At 38.6% G+C, this 21,818-nt stretch overlaps 1 protein-coding gene across 9 annotated transcripts in view; it reads left to right on the forward strand.

The window, feature by feature from the left end:
• The window catches only part of CCDC30 (coiled-coil domain containing 30), a 134,898-nt gene that overhangs the window by 43,753 nt on the left and 69,327 nt on the right, over positions 1-21,818 (forward strand). For 6 of the 9 annotated variants that reach the window (XR_006712224.1, XM_045476913.1, XM_045476911.1 and 3 more), the window contains 3 exons: positions 15,844-15,969; positions 17,323-17,460; positions 19,437-19,606. The exons of 1 other annotated variant lie outside the window; for it this stretch is intronic. Coding sequence is in view for 7 of the 8 variants with exons in the window: in XM_045476913.1 (XP_045332869.1) it covers positions 15,844-15,969; positions 17,323-17,460; positions 19,437-19,606 (434 nt within the window). In the remaining variant the exon portion in view is untranslated. Of the gene's footprint in view, positions 1-14,418; positions 14,543-15,843; positions 15,970-17,322; positions 17,461-19,436; positions 19,607-21,818 lie in introns of those variants that run through there. 2 more of the 9 variants (XM_045476918.1, XM_045476917.1) reach the window with 2 other exon arrangements.

Below are 21,818 nucleotides of genomic sequence, written 5' to 3' on the forward strand. Positions count from 1 at the left end.
GGGAGGGTCAGAGAGAGGGAGACACAGAATCTGAAACAGGCTCCAGGCTCTGAGCCGTCAGGACAGAGCCCGACGCGGGGCTCGAACTCACGGACCGCGAGATCGTGACCTGAGCCGAAGTCGGCCGCTTAACCGACTGAGCCACCCAGGCGCCCCAAAACAGTGTTTTATGAAGAGTAGTTGTTTTAAAATTTTGATGGATCCCAATTCATCAAAGTTTTCTTTTATAATTTTATGATAGGACATAAAAGCTATCTAAGAACCAAGGACACAAAATATTTCTCCTCTCTTTTCTTCTAAAGGTTTTATAGTTTGAGCTTCTACATTTAGATTTATGATCCATCAGAGATCATTTTTGTATATAGTGTGATGTAAGGGTTGAGGTTCATTTATTTCCAAATGTATATCCAATTATTCCAGAACCATTTATTGGAAAGAGAGTTATTTCTTTATCGAATTACTTTGGCTCCTTTAGCAAAAATTAGTTATACAGCTCAGTTTCTGGACTCTATTCTGTTCCATTAATCTACGCTTATTCTTAAATAATGCCATGCTGTTGTTTTATTGTAAGTCTTAAAATCAGAAAGAAAACCTTTCCAACTCTGTTTTTCTTTTTTAAAATTGTTTGGACTGTTCTAGGTCCTTTGCATTCCCAAATATATTTTATTTTTTAATGTGTATTTATTTATTTTTGAGAGAGAGAGAGAGCAAACATGAGCAGGAGAGGGGCAGAGAGAGGGGGAGAGAGAGAATCCTAAGCAGGCTCTGCACTGTAACAGGCTCTGCGCTGACGGTGCAGAGCCCAACACACGGCTCAAACTCACAAACCATGAAGTCATGACTTGAGCTGAAACCAAGAGTAGGAAACTTAACCGACTGAGCCACCCAGGTACTCCCCTATATACATTTTAGAATGAACTTGTCAGTTTTGACAAAAATGCCATGTAGGATTTTTATTGGAATGGCATTGAATGTTCAGATCAATTGAGGAAGAATTTATATTTTAACAATATTGGGTCCACCAATGTGTTAACATGGTCTATATCTTTCCATTTATTTGGGTCTTTAATTTGTCTCAGCAATGTTTTGTAGTTTTCAGCACACAGTTCTTACCTATGTAGAATTACATTTATTCTTTTTAAAAAATGGAAGTATAATTTACATTGCCATAAAATTCACCCTTTTAAAGTGTACAGTGCAGTGAATTTTAGTATACTCACAAAGTTATGCAATTATCACTACTGTCTAATTTCAGAACATTTTTATCTCCCCAAAAGAAACCCCATATCCATTAGTAGTCATTCTCCATTCCCTTAGCCCCAGCCTCTTGGCAACTACTAATTTACTTTTTGTCTCTAAGAATTTGCCTATCCGGTACATTTCATGCAAATGGAATCATAAAATATGTGGTCTTCTGCATCTGGCTTCTTTCACTTTAGCATAATATTTTCAAGACTCAAGCCTATCATTGCATAGGTAAGTGCTTTATCTCTTTTTTGTGGCTAAATAATATTTCATTGCATGGATTATACCACATTTTGTTTTTCCATTCGTCAATTGAGGGGCATTTGGTAGTTCCCACTTTGTGGCTATTTTGAATAATGCAAACTTTTTGTGTGGACATGTTTTCATTTCTTTTGGGTATGTACCTAGGAGTGAAATTGCTGGGTCATATGTTAACTCTCTGTTTACCCTTTTGAAGAAATGCCAGGCTGTTTTCCAAAGCAGTTGTTCCATATAATATTCCCATCAGCAGTGTATAAGAATTCCAATTTCCCCACATCTTCACCAATATTTGTTATAGTCTTATCTTTTTTATTATAGCTATCCTAGTGGGTGTGAAGTAGGATCTTAATGTAATTTTGATTTGTATTTCCTGTGTAATCTTGAGCATCTTTTCTTACGCTTATTGGCCATTTGTATATCTTCTTTAGAAAATGTCTATTCATGGGGTGACTGAGTGGCTCAGTCTTTTAAGCATCCAACTCTTCACTTCAGCTCAGGTCACGATCTCACGCTTTGTGGGATCGTGCCCATGTTGGGCTCTGTGCTGACAGGGTGGAGCCTGCTTGGGATTCTCTCTCTCCCTCATTCTCTGCCCCTCCCCTGCTCACGTGTGTGTGTGTGTGTGTGTGTGTGTGTGTGTGTGTGCGCGCGCGCGCGCGCGCGCACGCGCATGCGCACTCACGCATGCACACACGCGAGCTCTCTCTCTCTCTCTCTCTCTCTCTCTCTCAAGATAAATAAATAAAGGGGTGCCTGGGTGGTTCAGTCGGTTGAGCGTCCGACTTTGGCTCAGGTCATGATCTCGCTGCTCGTGAGTTCGAGCCCTGCATTGGGTCCTGTGCTGACAGCTCAGAGCCTGGAGCCTGTTTCAGATTCTGTGTCTCCCTCTCGCTCTGCCCCTTCCCTGCTCATGCTCTGTCTCTCTCTGTCTCTCAAAAATGAATAAACGTTAAAAAAATTTTTTTAGGGGCGCCTGGGTGGCGCAGTCGGTTAAGCGTCCGACTTCAGCCAGGTCACGATCTCGCGGTCCGTGAGTTCGAGCCCCGCGTCAGGCTCTGGGCTGATGGCTCAGAGCCTGGAGCCTGTTTCCGATTCTGTGTCTCCCTCTCTCTCTGCCCCTCCCCCGTTCATGCTCTGTCTCTCTCTGTCCCAAAAATAAATAAACGTTGAAAAAAAAATTTTTTTAAGATAAATAAGCATTAAAAAAAGAAAATGCCTATTCATATTCTTTGCCAGTTTTAATGGAGTTGTCTTTTTATTGCAAGAGCTCTTTATATACTCTATTTATTAATCTCTGTCATAGACTGAATTGTGCCTCCATTGAAATATGTTGAAGTCCTAACCCCCAGTACCTGGGAACACGACCTCATTTGGATACAGGGTCTTTGCAAATGCAGTCAAGTTAAGATGAGGTCATTAGGATGGGCCCTAATCCAATATGACCGGCGTACCTGTGAGAAGAGGAAATGCTATGTGAAGACAGAGACACACAGGGAGTGCCATGTGATGACAGATGGAGAGATTGGAGGGATGCAGGTACAAGCCAAGACATGCCAAGGATTGACAGCCACCACCAGAAGCTAGAAGAGGCAAGGAAAGAGTCTACCCAGAGTCTCAAAGGGAACATTGCTTTGGTAATAGCTTGACTTCAGAGTTCCAGCCTCCAGAGTGATGAGGAATAAATTTCTGTCGTTTTAAGCTACCCAGTTTGTGGTACTTTGTTATGGCAGCCCGCAGAAACTCGTTGACATTTTGGTACCAAAAAGTGAGGTACCTTCTATAACAAATAGCTAAAACAGTAGAAGTGCCTTTGTACTTGTATTACATGTGGAAGCTGGAGTAATGTTGGGGTGCTAGATAGAAAAAGCTTAAATTGCCTTGAAGGGATTGTTGGTATAAATACAGACTTAAAGGTGATTCTGTTGAGAGTTCATGAAGAAGTGAGACTATAGGGAAAGCTTCTGTCTCTCGGAGAATACGTAGATTGCCATGATCGGAATGTTGCTTAGAAACATGAACTTTGAAGCTGCTTCTGGTGAGGCCTCAGAGAGCAGTGAGGAACATGCCCTATTTGACTCTGAAGAAGAGATGATCCTTGTTATAAAGTAGCAGAGAACGTGGTTGAATTATGTTTTACCACTGAGTGGAAAGTAGAACCTGGAAGTGATAAACTTGGATATTTAACTGTGGTGATTTCTGAACAAAATGTATAAGGTGTGGCCTGTTTTAACCGTGATGCTTATGGTAAAATATGAGAGGAAAGAGATAAATTGAATGAACTTCAATAAAAAAGAACAACACTCGATGTTATAAATCCTGTAATATATTGTTAATTATTTTTGCTTAAGCCTTTTAAGGGGAAAACAAAAGTATTTCGTATTTAACCACATACTGACCACTTCTAGAGTTCACCATTGCTTTTGCATAGATCCAAATTTCTACCTGGTACCATACTTCTTTAGCTTAAAGACCATGATTCAACATTTCTCCTGGTATAGATCTACTAGTGATCAACTTTTTGGTTTTTTTCCCTTTTGTCTGCAAAAGTCTTTGTTCTACTTTTGTTTTTCAAAAATGTTTGTTATTGTGATAAAATACACATAACTATTCTTTTTAAAATTTTTTTTCAACGTTTATTTATTTTTGGGACAGAGAGAGACAGAGCATGAACGGGGGAGGGTCAGAGAGAGAGGGAGACACAGAATCTGAAACAGGCTCCAGGCTCTGAGCCATCAGCCCAGAGCCCGACGCGGGGCTCGAACTCAAGGACCGCGAGATCATGACCTGGCTGAAGTCAGACGCTCAACCGACTGCGCCACCCAGGCGCCCCTACACATAACTATTCTTAAGTGTACAGTTCAGTGATAGTAAGCACATTCACAATGTTGTGCAGCTATTACTAACATCTACTTCCAGAACTCCCTTCATCTTGCAAACCTGAAACTGTGTATTCATTAACCAATAATTCCCTCTTCTGCCCTTCCTCCCAGCCGCTGGTAACCGCCATTCTACTTTCTGTCTCTATGATTTGGACTACTCTAGGTACCTCAAATAAGGGGAATCATATTCACTATTTGTCCTTTGGTGACTCACATTCCAATTAGCATGATATCTTCCAAGTTTCATCCCTGTTGTACCACATGTCAGAATGCCCTTCCTATTTCAGGCTGAAATTCCATTGTATTGCCACATTTTGTGTATCTATTCATCCATCAAGGGACACTTGAGCTGCTTCAACCTTTGGGCTGTTGTGGATAACACTGCTATGAACACAAGTGTGCAAATATCCATTCAAGTCCCTGCTTTCAATTCTTTTGGGTATATACCTAGATGTGGAATTGCTGGATTATAGTAACTGGCTTTCATTTTGTTGAAGAACCATCACACCGTTTTCCACAGTGACAACACCATTCTACTTTCTCACTAACAGTTTCACAAGGGTTCCAATTTCTCTATATCATCATCAACAACACCTATTTTCTGTGGTTTTGGTGGTAGCTATCCTAATGAGTACAGGGTAGTTTCTCATTGTGGTTTGAGTTGCATTTACCTAATAATTAATGATGTTAAACATCTTTTCATGTGTTTATTGATCAATCATATGTCATCATTGGAGAAATATCTATTCAAGTCCGTTGCGTATTTTAAAATCAGGTTGTTGTTATGTTGTTGAGTTTTGGGAGCTCTTTATATATTCTGCTTATATCAATCCCTTATCAGCTATATAATTGCAAATATTTTTCCATTCCATAGGTTTCATTTCATCTGTGTTGATGCACAAAAAATTCTAAATTTCATGGTCAGTTTGTCTATTTTTTCTTTTATTGCCTGTGCCTTTGATGTCATATCCAAGAAATCATTGCCAAATTTAATGTTATAAAGCTTTTTGCATGTTTTCCTCTACGAGCTTTATAGTTTTACATCTTATATTTAAATCTTTGATTCATTTTTAGTTAATTTTTATATATGCTGTTAGGATACAACTTCATTCTTTTGTAAATGGATGTCCAATTTTTTCAGCATCATTTGTTGAAAAGACTGGTCTTTTCCCATTGAATGGTCTTGGCACATTTGTCAAAAATCATTTGACCATATCGGGACACCTGGGTGGCTCAGTCAGTTGAGTGACTGACTTCAGCTCAGGTCATGATCTCACAGTCTGAGTTCGAGCCCCGAATCAGGCTCTATGCTGACAGCTCAGGGTCTGGAGCCTGCTTTGGATTCTGTGTCTCCCTCTCTCTCTGCCCCTCCCCTGCTCATGCTCTGTCTGTCTCTCTCTCTGTCAAAACTAAATAAACATTAAAAAAAATCATTTGACCATATACATGCAGGTTTATTTTGGGGCTCTGTATTCTATTCCATTGGCCTATATGTCTGTATTTATGCCTGTACCACACTGTTTTGACTACTCTGGCTTTGTACTAAATTTTTAAGACATGTTTATTTTGAGTGAGAGAGAGGGAGTGCATGCTTATGCGCATGTGAGCGGGGGAGGGGCAGAGAGCGAGAGCGAGAGAGAGAGATAGAGAGAGAGAGAGAATCCCAAGCAGGCTCAATGCTGTCAGCACAGAGCTCTAGCACAGAGCATCATGGGGCTCAGTCCCACAAACTGTGAGATCATGACCTGAACAGAAATCAAGAGTTGGACCCTTAACTGACTGAGCCACCCAGGCACCCTGCATATTTTAAAATCAGGAAGTATAAGTCCTGAAGCTTTGTTCTTCTTTTTCAAGATGGTTTTAGCTGTTCAGCATCCCTTGAAATTCCATATGAATTTTAAGATGGGTTTTTCTATTTCTGCAAAAAAAAAAAAATGTCATTGGGATTCTGATAGAGACTGCATTGAATCTTCAGATTGCTTTAGATAGTATTGACATCTTAATAATATCAAGTCTTCCAATCCATGAACATGGAATGTGTTTCCATTACTTTCTCTTCTTTAATTTTTTTCAGCCATGATTTCTAGTTTTTTTTTTAAATTTTTTTTCAACGTTTATTTATTTTTGGGACAGAGAGAGACAGAGCATGAATGGGGGAGGGGCAGAGAGAGAGGGAGACACAGAATCGGAAACAGGCTCCAGGCTCTGAGCCATCAGCCCAGAGCCTGACGCGGGGCTCGAACTCACAGACCGCAAGATCGTGACCTGGCTGAAGTCGGACGCTTAACCGACTGCGCCACCCAGGCGCCCCATGATTTCTAGTTTTTATTGTACAAGTCTTTCACCTCCTTGGTTAAATTAATTCCTAACTATTTTTTTGATGCTACTATAAATAGAAGTGTTTTTGTAATTTCCTTTTCAGATTGCTCATTGTTACCATGTAGAAGTGTGACTGAGTTTTGTGTGTTGACTATGTGTCTTGCTGCTTGGCTAAATTCATTTATTAAGTCTAACTGTGGAATCTTTAAGGTTCCCTACATATAAGATTATATCATCTGCAAACAGAGATAATTTTGCTTCTTCTTCTCCAGTTTGGATGTCTTTTATTTATATTTTTCTTGCTTAATTGCTCTGGCTAGAATTTCCAATACTATGTTGAATAGAAATGGTGAAAGTTTGTTCCTGATCTTACAGGGAAAGCTTTCAGTCTTTGACCATTGAATATGATGTTCACCGTGGGTTTCTTATAAATCTTTATTATGTTGAGATAGTTTTCTTCTTTTCCTAGTTTATTTTGTGGTTTGTTGTTGTCGTTGTTGTTGTTGTTTTAAGTAGGATCCATGCCAAGCATGGAGCCCAATGCAGGGCTTGAACTCACGACCCTGAGATCAAGACCTAACCGAAAATCAAGAGTCAGACACTTAACCAACTGAGGCATCCAGGCACCCCTCTTTAATGTTTTTTTAATCATGAAACGGTGTTGAATCCTGTCAAATGTTTTTTCTGCACCAATTAGATGATTATGTCAATGTTCCTTCATACTTTTAATGTGGTGTATCACAATGATTAATTTCTGTATATTGAACCATACTTACATTTCAGGAATAGATCTCACTTGGTTATGGTGTATATCCCTTCTAACATGATGTTAAATTCATTTTGATAATATTTTTTGAGGATTTTTACATCAATTGTCATAAAAGATATTGGTCTGTAGTTTTTTCTTCCTTATAGTATCTTTGGCTTTCATGGCAGGGTAAGCTGACCTCACAGGGTGAGTTAGAAAGTGTTTCTTCCCTTTCAAGTTTTGGGAAAAGTTTGAGAAGGCTTGGTGTTAGTTCTTTTTTTAATGTTTGGTAGAATTTACCAGTGAGGCCATCAGGCCTGAGACCTTTCTCTGTACCGGAGATTTTTGATTACTGACTCAGTATCCTTACTCATTATAGGTCTATTCAAATTTTCTGTTTCTTGGGGCGTCTGGGTGGCGCAGTCGGTTAAGCGTCCGACTTCAGCCAGGTCACGATCTCGCGGTCCGGGAGTTCGAGCCCCGCGTCGGGCTCTGGGCTGATGGCTCAGAGCCTGGAGCCTGTTTCCGATTCTGTGTCTCCCTCTCTCTCTGCCCCTCCCCCGTTCATGCTCTGTCTCTCTCTGTCCCAAAAATAAATAAACGTTGAAAAAAAAAATTTTTCTGTTTCTTTATGATTCAGTCTTTGTTGGTTTTGTGTTTCTAGGAATTTGTCCATTTCGTGAATGTTGTCTAATTTATTGTGTACAATTGTTCAGAGTACTCTTTTTTTTAATGTTTTTATTTATTTTTGAGAGAGAAAGAGAGAGAGAGAGAGAGCACAAGTGGGGGAGGGGCAGAGAGAGAGAGGGAGAAACAGAATCTGAAGCAGGCTCCAGGCTCCAAGCTGTCAGCACAGAGCCCGATGCAGGGCTCGAACTCATGAACTGCAAGATCATGACCTGAGCTGAAGCTGGAAGCTCAACCAACTGAGCCATCCAGGTGCTCCTGTTCAGAGTACTCTTATAATTTTTTTTTTTAATTTCTGTAGAATCAGTAGTAATATACTCATTTTCAACTCTTGCTTTAGTAATTTGAGTCTTTTTTTTTCTTAGTCTAGGTGAAGGTTTGTCAATTTTGTTCATCGTTTCAAATAACCAATTTTTGGTTTCACTGATTTTATATATTGATTTTCTATTCTTTATTTTATCTGTGCTCTAACCTTTATTATTTCTTTCTACTATGTTTGGATTTAATTTGTTGTTCTTTTCATACTTTCTTAAATTATAAAGTTAGGTTGTTGATTTCAAATCTTTCTTGTTCTTTAATGTGAGCATATTTATTGCTATAAATTTCCCCCTTTTATTACTTCTCATAAGTTTTGCTATGTTGTACTTTCATTTTCATTCATCTCTGGGTATTTCCTAATCTCTCTTGTGATATCTTCTTTGATCCATTGGTTGTTTAAAAGTAAGTTGTTTAATTTCTACAAATATGTGAATTTTCCAGTTTTCCTTCTGTTCTTAATTTCTGTCTCCATCCTACTGTGATCAGAGAAGATACTTTGTATTACCATATTACCAATCTGTCTTTTAAAATCTGTTAAGATTTAGTCTGTGGCCTAAAATATGGTCTGTCCTGGAGAATGACCTGTGTGCATTTGAGAAGGATGAGTACTTTGTTGTCATCGAGTAGAGTGTCCTGTATGTCTGTTAAATATTACTGCTTTATTGTGTTGTTCAAGTCCTGTTTCCTTACTTATTTTATATCTGGCTATTCTATCCATTATTGAAAGTAGGATATTGGGGCGCCTGGGTGGCTCAGTCGGTTGAGTGGCCGACTTCGGCTCAGGTCAAGATCTCGCGGTCTGTGAGTTTGAGCCCTGCGTCGGGCTCTGTGCTGACAGCTCGGAGCCTGGAGCCTGTTTCAGATTCTGTGTCTCCCTGTCTCTCTGCCCCTCCCCCGTTCATGCTCTGTCTCTCTCTGTCCCAAAAATAAATAAACATTAAAAAAAAAAAAAGAAAAGAAAAAAAGAAAGTAGGATATTGAGGGGTACCTGGATGACTCAGTCGTTAAGCATCTGACTTCAGCTCAGGTCATGATCTCATAGTTTGTGAGTTCGAGTCCCACATCGGGTGAGCTTGAGCCCCGGTTCGAGTAAAAACATGAACCCCAGGTGAGCCCTGCTTCTCTCTCTCTCTCTCTCTCTCTCTCTCTCTCTCTCTCTCTGCCCCTTGATAACTTGCACCCTCTCTCTCAATCAAAAAGAAAAAGAAAGAAAGAAAGAAAGAAAGAAAGAAAGAAAGAAAGAAAGAAAGAAAGGTATTGAAGTCTCCAATTCTTGTTGTAGAAATGTCTCCATCTTCTTTCAGTTTGGCCAATTTTTGCCTTATATATTTTGGTTGGTGATTAGGTACTATTATATCTTATTGCTGTATTGAATGTTTTATTAATATATAATGTCCTTCTGTGTCTCTTGTAATCTTTTTTTGATTTAAAGTCTATGTTGTCTGATATTAGTTTAACTAGCCCTGCCATCTTTTGGTTACTGTTTGCATGAAAAACTTTTTTTATCCTTTATCTTGCAACCTGTTTGCATTTATGAATCTGAAGTGAATCTTGTGTGGACAGTATATAGTTGTATCATGTTTTGTTTTTATTCATGATACCAATGTCTGTCTTTTGATTGTAGAGATAATTACCTAAAATTTAAAGTAATTATTATAGTAGGACTTCTGTCATTTTGCCATGTTTCTATGTACATTATAGCTCTTTGTCCCCCTCATTTCCTGCATTATTGTCTCTCTTGTGTATAGTTGATTTTTTGGTAATAAAACATTTTAATTCCTTTTCATTTCCTTTTGAGTATACTCTATAACTATTTTCTTTGTGGTTACCATAGGGATTACATTTAACATGCTAAAGTTATAACACTCTAATTTGACTTTATGCCAGCTTAACTGTAATAGTATGCAAAATTTCTGCTCATTTACAGCTCTGCTCTCAGTAACTGACATCCCAAAATTACATTTTTATATATTGTGTGTCCAAAAACATGAACTAATAATTGCTTTTTTAAATGTATTAGTCTCTTAAATTACATAGAAACCAAATTATGGAATTAGAATGAAAGTTACAATAATACTAGCTTTTAGGCTAATAATTTTAAACAATATATTCATCTCTTAAATCATGTGGAAAAAAAGTTGAGTTTTAAACCATTGTTACTATAATACTAGCTTTTATAATTGCCCATGTATTTACCTTTACTGAGATGTTTATCTCTTCATATGGCTTTGAGTTACTGTCTGGTATCTTTTCATTTCAACCCGCAGGACTCCCTTTAGGATTTCTCACAGGGAAGGTCTAGTAGTAACAAACTCCCTCAGCTTTTATTTATCTGTGAATGTCTTAATTTCATTCTCACTCTTGAAAGGACAGTTTTGTTGGATATAGAACTCTTGGCTGACAGGTTTTTCCTTTTAGCATTTTGAATATATCAGCCCACAGCCTTCTGACCTCCAAAGTTTCTGATGAGAAATCTGCTCAATAATTGAGGATTATTGCGGATCTTATTGAGGATCTCCTGTAAGTGACAAGTCACTTCTCTCTTGCTGCAGTTGAGATTATCTCTTTGTCTTTGTCTTTCAATAGTTTAATTATAATGTGTCTTGGTGTGGGTCTCCTTGATTTCATCTTTCTTGCAGTTCATTGAGCTTCTTGGATGCTTATATTCATGTCTTTAAACAAATGGTCATTTTCTTTTGTCTTTGATGGTGACCATGACTGTAGCCCATTCCTGTTCTGTCACCCATATATCCACTGAAAGGAGACTGATCTGGGAAGCAGGCACCAAGACAAACCTAGAATTACAGGAGAGTTATTGGGGGTGGTACCTGAGAAGGATCAGGGAAGGGCAGACATGGGCTAGCAAAGCCTTTAGATCGTGATTCAGGTCTGATATCTGTTAAAGAAGAGGGAGATGGAAGGAAGATTGGAAGGAAGAACCTCAGCCTGTGGTGTAGCTCTGAGAAGTCTCATTCAGACCAACAGGGCTTGGCTCTGTGATAACCTGTGACAAAATTCCACATTGACCAGAAATGGCCAGGCCTTAATATCCCTGACCATGCTCAATTGTTCACTGGAGGATGCCTGGGAAGTGTGCGCCAAGTTTTTTTCTGAAGAGAGAGATACCTACCAGGGGTACAGTTCCATGTGGCCCTCTGTATCACAGAATCCTTTTTTTTTTTTTTTTTTAATGTTTATTTTGAGAGAGAAAGATCTCTGGTGGGGGGTGGGGGTGGGGCGGTAGAGCGAGAGGGAGACACAGAATCCGAAGCAGGCTCCAGGCTTCCAGCTGTCAGTCGGGCTGCAATGTCGAGCCCATTGCAGGGTTCGAACCCACAAACTGGGAGATCATGACCTGAGACAAAGTTAGACACTCAACCAAACCCAGGTGCCCCACAGAATTCTGGATGGTAGAAAAGATTCTTGTAGAGTAACTGGTAAATCCACCTCCCTCTATGATAGATGTTATCTATGACATTCTGAATAAATGAGCATCTGTCTTATTTTAAAACATGTTTAGAAAAGAAAACGCATTTTCCTATCATGTTTAATATTAAAAAGCAGGGTTTTTTTCTGTCTGATCTTAGTCCTGCAGCTATGGTATAAACCAGTTTTCTTTACCTTGTCATCAAGACTTGAAATATGTGTGGATTTCTAAAATAATAAAGATTTATATTGACTTTTAATGATCCTTTCATTTCATCCCACATAGAGCCCCCTGGAAGGGGCTAAGAAGGAACGTTGTAAATATATGTTTCTTCCCTTTAAGAGTGTTTACAAATAGAAGTCTTTAAAATTAGAAAAGGTATTCAATGAATAAGTAATAAATTATAGTTAAATGGCCTTTTAAAGTCATTTCTTGGGGCGCCTTGGTGGTTCAGTCAGTTGGACGTCCGACTTCAGCTCAGGTCATGATCTCACGGCTCTTGGGTTCCAGCCCCGTGTCGGGCTCTGTGCTGCCGGCTCAGAGCTTGGAGCCTGCTTCAGATTCTGTGTCTCCGTCTCTCTCTGCCCCTCCCCGGCTCATGCTCTGTCTCTCTCTGTCTCAAAAATAAATAAGAACATTAAAAAAAATTTTTTAAGTCATTTCTTTTGGAAAGAGGAAGTAACTAAATAGATTTTTGCCGGGCGCCTGGGTGGCGCAGTCGGTTAAGCGTCCGACTTCAGCCAGGTCACGATCTCGCGGTCCGTGAGTTCGAGCCCCGCGTCGGGCTCTGGGCTGATGGCTCAGAGCCTGGAGCCTGTTTCCGATTCTGTGTCTCCCTCCCTCTCTCTCTGCCCCTCCCCCATTCATGCTCTGCCTCTCTCTGTCCCAAAAATAAATAAACATTGAAAAAAAAAATAAAATTTAAAAAATAAATAAATAAATAAATAAATAGATTTTTGCCATTGAAGTTCTCTTGTGATCTTTCAAGAAGAAAAAGACTGAAGCTTTCTTGATTGTGTTTAGCAGCCAGGCAATGGTGATATCACTCAGTATTAACCAAAGAATCATTCTCAGCAGCGTAATCGAGTGAACTGAACGCTGTAATCCAGGGGTTAGGAGCTTCAGATCTTGATGCAGGGTCACGCTCCCCTTGGCCTGCATCATCAGCTTTTAGACGGGTGCTCAGGTGCCTCATGCCATCATTCCTGGTCTCTGACTACTTTACTTTCTGTTTCCTACAAATAGAAAGTAAAAGGATGGAAATTAAGATCTGAGTGCCTACAATGTTGTAATGACTCTGCTGTGGGTTTAATATAACTCATGTAATGTTAACAGAAAATTCTGGGAAGTAAGTATCGTTCCTTCTTCTGCATAGTGAGGAAACCAAGATCACAAATTCATAAATGTGGAAGATCTCAAATTTCAACTGACTACAAAACCCACATTTTTGCCACTGTGACTTTCAAACTGTGTTTTAGGGATCCTTGACGTTCTATAGATGCAAAGCTCCAGGCCTTCTGCCTCCACACCGACCAGAGAAGCTTCCATTTCTGGGAGCCCTGGAGGCAGTTTCCCCATAAGAATTCTTTTGAAAATAAATGAGAGGGGGTGACTTTAAAAGAACAAATAATTTAGTGACTACTGGGTGGCTCAGTCAGTTAAGCACCCAACTCTTGGTTTCTGCTCAGGTCATGATCTCACAGTTCCGTGGGATCGAGCCCACATCAGGCTCTGTGCTGGCAGCATGGAGCTAACTTGGGGTTCTCGCCCTTCCTCCCTCTCTGTGCCCCCTTCCCAAAAACAAATAAGTATTTAATTAATTTTTTTAAATTTTAAAAGAAGAACAAATAATTTAGAAAAGAAATCCTTTAAACCAAGTCCTCAAGATAATGATCTGTATTCCTTACCAATTTCTATATGCAGACAGATTTATCATTAATTAGATCCTCTTAATGTGGCTAGTATGCATATTCTCAGAGAAAATGCTTAAAAGAGAAGAAATGCTAGGTATCTGGTAAGAATGACAATAGCCACAATATGTCAAGCATCTCTCATATGCCATGTTCTGTTCTAGATGTTTTATAAACATAGTCTCATGTAATCCCTATAACAACCCTCCCCAAGGTAAGAGAGAGAGTCCCACTTCATATTTGAGAGAATTTAAAGGAACTTGAACAATGTAAGAGACAGAGCTAGGAGTTATTCCAGGTTTGTCTGGCCTTCCAGCTGATTTTGTTCATCATATTAACTCTTATGAGGATTTATGGAGGAGTTTATATAGGGGATTTATTATAACTGATGGGGGTTACAGCATGCCCAACACTGAGCACATGAGACTGGAGGTGATGACCTGGCATGTTTCTTCCTGTCTGGCACCCACATCCGCCACCCCATTGGTTATGCCTGTGCAAGGGCAGAGCACAGTGCAAGCACACAGCACGGATGGCAGGAACACTTGTCATACTGTGCCCAGGAGGCACAGTTTGGTTTAGAGCATTAGATGATCCCCACCTTTCAGGTAGTGGAACACTGAAAGTGGAAAATTCCAAGCTGTTACACCGTTCTCCAGAGCCGTTGGTAGCTACCCTGTGCCAGTTAGGCAGTTCCTTAGCACGTCAGTCAGTGCTTCCCTCTGTTTGCTGTTGCCTGACAGATGAGGTAGGCTCCCTTCAGCTACCCAGAGCTCTCGCCATCCCACTGCTCATCTCTCACATTGGTTGCTGCCCTTTTCCTGTGTTTTTCTGCTTGAAACTTTGGTCACCACGAAGTCTGTGAAAGACATAAATTGCTTAAGTGCATAATTATTTTTAGAATGGCATAAATTATGGGAGATTTCAAATATATATCCTTTTGAAAACTATCTTTTAAAAGTTATGGCATTAAAATACATGACATTCTTATGCTAAAAAACACAAAGGAAATGAGGGGAGTTGAACCATTTCCCTACACTTTGCACGGAGGCATCTCAGGTGGTGGAGGGGTGGGGCCAAGAAGAGCTTTGCCTTGAGTGCTGAATGCTCAGCGTGTCAGGTATGGATGTGCAGAAACATTCACCAGGGCAGAAGAGGGTGGGTGATATCCTTTCCTGTATCCTTGTATGGTGCTGCTAAGAAGTCGACCTCATTCTTAGCCAGGTCTTTTTTCTATGCCCTTAGACAGGAGGATTTGCAAAAGTTACACCGAGGTTTTAGCATCCATTTTTCCAGTTTCCTTTTCCATTCTTTCCAACCCATCTCTTCCTGTTTTATTGATATTAAACACAAAAAAGGGAAATTATTAATAATCAACGTTACTAAACTAATGGATTAATTTTGGAAAAACCTGTAGGTCAAATGAACACATATCTGGCAGTAAATTATGAATCCAGAAGTACAAGCAAAGCTCCAGCATACTTTTGTCCAAAATTTAATTAGGTAAAACTCTTTGGTTGATCCACCCTTTCCTTTCTTCAGCTTAAGTAAATATATCTGAGCCTCACCTCTGTTCTCTGTAAAAAAAAAAAAAAAAAGTAGTTCCAATTTTGTAGGGTTCTGGGAAAATAAAATGAGATTGTGCAAGTAAAACATGTACCGTAATGTCTGACATATGCTAAGCACTAACTATTAGCTGATCTCATTATTATTGCAATTATTATTACCAACGAATTTAGAAAGATTTCAACAATACTTTGCATTTGGTAGGTGCTTAACATTTACAGAATACTTTCAAAATCTCACTTTATTCCTACTCTGATGGCCATAATGTATGTAGGACAAGTATTAGCTCCATTTTACAGTTGAGAAAACAGACTCAGAGAGAAAAATGTCTCTTACGAACTATGGTACCATGAACTATTTTTCCCAGCTTTGTATCTCCTTTAGGTGACTTTATAATTTAGTTAGGGTGTAAATTAGTATTATTAGAATTTATAGGAAACATTATTGTATGTAGAAATAATTATGTAAAATGCTTTTTTGCAGATTTTGAAAATGAGCCAAGAAAAAATTGACATATTTGAAAGTAAGTTGTCAGAAGAGAGAGAAAGGAGAAAGCAATCGACATCTGATCTTAATACTGTACAGAAGGCTTTGAAAGTTGATAGTGAGGTATTCTGCCACTCAGGATGTTATTCTCCTCTTTTTGCATTCCTAATTTAGGGATTTCATGTTACCATTTATTTTGATTTTAAAATAAATAGTAGCTCTAGAATATGTGTTTCTGTTAGTAATAATGGGGTGACTGTTGTTCCCTCACTCTGAGTTCCAGCTCCAGCACTAGCCAAAAAGAGACCTTTAAGTAGTAGGTGGTTTGATTATTATGGTGGCCATAGAGTCATGGACTTGTCTCTCCTTTTAACTGCTTGTCCTACCATCTTGGAAAGGTCTATCAGGAGACAACCAGCCTATATTTAAAAGAGAGACCTGGAAGTGAGTCCATGGAAGTCTAGATCACCAATTTAGAGGATGGTGACATTTAATCAGTTTGCAGGGTGCGTGACAGCCAGTGCAATGCCCCAAATCCCATCCTGATGACCTACAGGAATTTCCAATACATTGAGGTAGGAAACTGATACCACTTGCCTTCTTCCTGTGGCCACTCTGTTCTCTCTCCTTTTTGCCCAACACTTTCCTCATCAACATTCTCTTCTCCTTCTGATTTGAAGGCTTTGGGAAAATACCATGTAACTCCTTTCCTAAAGTAAATTTAATATCATCTGTTTCCTTCATAGGACACCACAGACTAACTCTCAGGCCCCAGTCATCCACCAGCCAAACTACATCTTCCATGTCATCAATGTAGAAATTTGATAAGACTCTACATATAACTAAAGGGTTTTCTCTCACAGATATAGGAGGAAGAAATCAGAGGATTAGAGGAAGCCCTAGTTGATTAAGTCACTGAATACACATTATTAACTAAGGCAGCATAATCTGTTGTGAAGAACACAGAGTTTGAAGTTGGTCAGATGGTTGAATCTCAGCTTTACCACTTCCTGGCTATGTGAACTTGGGCAGGCCGCTTACACTCTCTGAGCCTGTTTCAGTAGCCCTTCTGCATGAGGTTGTCACAAGATTAAAGGCTCAGTTATTCTGTAAAAGGTACATTTGAAAAAAGATACACTTTAAGCAAGAAAATATAATTAGTGCAGGAGTTGCTAAAGAATGTACCCTCTCTACAAGCCTTGCAAAAAGTAGGAAGAACTCTAGAAACCCAGTCCTTCCACCTGTGAGTGATAGAAGCTAAGAATGCTCAGTTTCATTAATTGACTTAAGTAAACTTTACTACTTAACTACCTTCACTACTTTCTTAAAAGTAGTTCCGCTAGAAGAATAAGTTGGGGGAAAAAAGCAAAAAAAAAAAAAAAATTGTGAGAGTTGTTTCAAAGATTCCATTTTAGAAATATTATACCTTTTATGGGGAAAATCTCATTTTACTAAATGTCTTTATTTCTTAATCAGGAGTTGCAAAAATCAAGGTCAGAACTTATATGCCTTTATAATGAAATTCAAAGTCTTCCAAGGGCAGCAGAAGACAGAGACAATTATTTAATAACATATGACCTGCTACAAAGAGAGAATTCTGAATTAGAAACAAAGGTGAGACTGAATTAATTATTTAAATGTTCAGTGTTTGCCTTTATCTCTTATGAGGATACAATAAAAGGAAATTAATTTTCAATAAGAGATTACATGTAAATTGGAGTTTCTTTTATTATTATAGAATAAATTCCCATATAGTGTAGGCTATAAGCCAAGCTATGACTCAGAATAGACTTCAGTCTTTCACTCTTAGAATTAATCTGTGAATTTTTTTTTTTTTTTTTTTTTTTTTTTACTTTGAGTCAGTTTCCCAAAAGCTTAAATTTTGGAGCACATATTATAATGTAAGAGGTTTGCTCAAAAATACAACCACCAAATGATCCAGCAATTCCGCTATCTAGAGAGATATACCCAAAAGAATCGAAAGCAGAGTCTTGAAGAGATATTTGCACACCCATTTTCACAGCAGCATTATTCACAATAGTTAAAGCTTAGAAGTATCCCAAGTGTTTCTTGATGGATGAATAGATAAGCAAATTGTGGTGTATACACACAATGGAAAGTCATTGAGCCTTAAAAAGGAAGGAGATTCTGCAATATGCTACAACATGGATGAATCTTGAAGACTTTATGCTAAGTGAAATAAACCAATCACAAAAACACAAACACTGTATGATTTCAATTATATGAGGTACTCAGAGTAGTCAAAATCATAAAGACAGAAAGTGTAATGGTGGTTGCCCAGGGACTGGGGGAGACAAGAAAAGGGTGTAATTGTATAATAGGTATTGGGTTTGTTTTACAAGATGAAAAGAGTTCGGGGGATGGATGGTGGCAGTGGCTGCACAACCGTGTGAATATATTTAATACCACGGAACCACACACTTAAACTGGTTAAGATGGTAAACTTTATGTTAGGTCTATTTTACCACCACCCCCCAGTACTCAAAACAAACAAGTTTACTTAAGTGTCTTCAACCTTAAATCTTTGAATCAAAGCTTTTTTTTTTTCAGTTATACTGAAAATTAGGCTTATACTTAGAATTAGAAAAATATTTAAATGTCCTGACCCCACTTTGTTCCCCAAGTGTAAAAATGGCTGCCAGACCAGGGTTAGTCAACATTGGAGGTTGCCTATAGTGTAATTTCTGGAGTCCCACCTATAATTAACAACTCTGGGCTGAAAATTCCCTTCCTCAGTTGCTCTCTGGGTCTTGATTAAAATGGCAGAAAGAAGTGAAGGCTTGAACACACAGTTAAAAGATATTGGGTTATATTTTAGTACATGTGAAATGGAGGACTAAGTCCAGGCCTCATTTATGTGAAGTTTTTATCCTGAAAGCAGGGTACAAGTTGCTGAGAGATTGGGATATGGATCAAATAGTATGTGACTTAGGGAGGGAAAGGTTCAGAACATGGGGTTTGCTGTCTGGGAAGGTAGATTATGGGGCATAGCCTATAACTAAGCTTTGTTTGTGGGATCTTGTCAGCAAAGTGAGTTACCCTCACACTGTGCAGTTAAAGGATCTTGTCTTATGAAATATCACTGGATAGTTTAACACAGGAGATAAATGTAGGCAATAAGAATATAATATAAAAATGAGAGAGCCGTATCACTATCCTGCTAATCTAGCTCTCTCTCACTTAAAAAACTTTTTATTTTGAAATAATTTCAAACTTATGGAAAAGTTGCAAAAATAGCAAAAAGAATGTCCACGTACCCTCACCTCTCCAATGTTAACATGGTTGGTACTACATTTGCTTTATCTTTCTCTCTCTCCCTCTCTCCAAAAATACCCTTCTTTAAAACCATGGATGTATGCATCCTTATGCCTATGGTAAAAATGGATTAATTATATAACAACTGCAAAGTGTTAAGTTAAACCAGAAGAAGATCCTTCAATTAGATGTTAATTTATATTACTTGTCAATAATTATTTAAGCATTTAATGGACTAAATGACTAAATGTACTTTTTTTCATAATTATCTGTAAGAGTATGCAAAATAGAATATTTGTCTTTTCACTTTATAGGTCTTGAAGCTTTCACAAGAATTTGAACAATTAAATCATTTTACTGTAGAGAGAAAAACTGCAGCTACTAATTTAATTACAGGTGAAAATATCTGTAAAGATCTTGTGTCTAAAGAACCAATTTTGGAAGTAGAGATTCAAAGCCCAAAGGAAGAGGAAAGGGAACTCTGGTAAATTGAGAAAATCCCATATCACATTAATTATTTGGGGGTACATTTGGCTTAATCATCATAAGAATTTGATATTTGTTGCCAAATGATGTGAGTGGAAAAATTAGTTGTAAGCAAGCATTCCCCAAGAAGTTTGTCTTTTAATATATTATTAAATTTTTAAATATTTTCCTGCTTTTTAAAATAATTTTATGCTTCTTGTAGAAAATTTGGAAAGCATGGAAAAGTGAAAGGAGATGTTAATAGCCCATAATGTCACCAGGGGGATATGTTAATGTCCTAATTTTTCTTTCTTCTCTCTATAAACATACATATATGTGGGATTTTTTTTTTTTTACATAATTGGACTATACTCTAAATATCAAAAAAGCTGAGAGATTTTTGCTGTTTTTATTTAACATTGTATCTGTAATTTTGATAACCTTTTTCTTTCTTTTTCATTCTTCTTTTCTCTCTTGTTAATCTTGCCCTTTAACTCTTGTCTTTCTACTTTTTCACCAAAAGTATTTTTTCACAGAAACTTGTTAGACTTTGGGCAAATGTATTACTCTGCCTTGGCACGATAATAGATGCAATCGAATTCTGTCCAGGCAAAAGCCTAGAACTAGATCGTCAAAAGGGAATGAAAGATGGCAATTTGACTTATATATTATATACTAAAGGATACATCATCAATGAACTAGGAAAATATGGTCTAGGTATGGCCACATTTATATCTTTCAAAATGTTTTAACATACAAGGAGGTTTTTTTGCTAGTTTTGGACCTCTGAATTGTATGCCCTCCTAAAAGTTGCTTTTAACTTTAGAGTGTGCTTTGAGTCCGAGATTCACAACCATGAAACCTAGTTGCACAAGTGGGAAAAGCATATTGGAGAGGTGGTGGGGAATAGGTGTAATAGTGGTCACAAGAACAAAAAGCCAAGAAGCTAGATCACAGCATTTAGGTTTGCTGTAGAGGAAAAAGGAAGTCTAGTTCTTGAGCACTGGAAAAGTATATTACTGGGTTTTTGAGGGAGATTAGTCTAGAATCTCTATAAGAGATAAATTAAAGAAGAAAAATGGACCAATTAATCCAGATATGAGCTACAGATGAAGAGACAGTGGCCTAGATTGAGTAGGCAGCAGTGGAGATGAAGTGTCCAATTTGAACAGTCTTCAGAGAAGAAGTTGACGTTAATTATCAAAGCTGACACCTGACTTGGGGTAATTGGTAGGGATACTTGCCCCACAGAACAAGGCTATGGCCTTAATTCATTTGGAGGTGGGGAACCTTGCCATGATAAAGATACTGGACTTCTCTATAAAGAGCTCCTTGCTTCCACCTGTTTCCATGACTTGGTCTAAATTACTTCCCAGCACCAAGACTGTGAGATGTCTACATATCTGCCCTATGCTTCCCTCTCTCCTCATAATGTTTCCTTGCTTATCTCCTCTGTCCCACTTCACAGCCTCCACATATCTCAGATCCATTACACAATCACAATCAACAGTAAAATTGCCTATCTACCATGTGCCAGGTACTATAGGAAGACACTGAGGATACAAAATAAGACACAATTCCTACCCTTATGGTCCAAATAGCCTGCTGGGGGAAGATAGTGTTGGATACTGTGGAAGCACAAAGGAGGTGCCCTGGCCCGGGCTAATAAACCAGAAAATATTCTTAAAGGAAATAACAAACTGAGTCCTGAAGTATGGGTAATCGAGAGCCAAGCAAAAAGATGGGGGATTAATTTTCAAGGGGGGTATGACATGTACAAGAGAAGGCATGATTTGTTTGAGGAACTCAATGACCTCAGTGCTGCTACAGCATAGAGCTTGAAGAGAGGAACTGGGGAAGGAGACCGTGAGAGTGAAGAAATAGACAGGGACCCGATCATGAGGGGACATGAGTGTCTGCATGAAGACGTTTGGACAACAGGAAACTACCACAGGGCTTAGTAACATAAAACAGACTAAGAAGATTTGTGGTTTAGAAAAATCACTCTGCCAATTGTGTGGGAAATAGATTATTGTACAGGAACAAAGGCAGTGAGACCAGTTAGGAGACTGTTGCTATAATCTAGCTGAGAGATGGTGGTATTTGTGAGGAAGAGAAAAGTAAAGGGAATTGAGAAGAGATAGACTCAGCAGGACTTCAGGATTAATGAGTATAGGAAATGAGGAAGAAAGCATGGAAGTCAGAGTGTGGGCAGAGTTTAAAGAAGACTT

Source organism: Leopardus geoffroyi, chromosome C1, assembly GCF_018350155.1.
Source record: "Leopardus geoffroyi isolate Oge1 chromosome C1, O.geoffroyi_Oge1_pat1.0, whole genome shotgun sequence".
Taxonomy (NCBI): Eukaryota; Metazoa; Chordata; class Mammalia; order Carnivora; family Felidae; genus Leopardus; species Leopardus geoffroyi.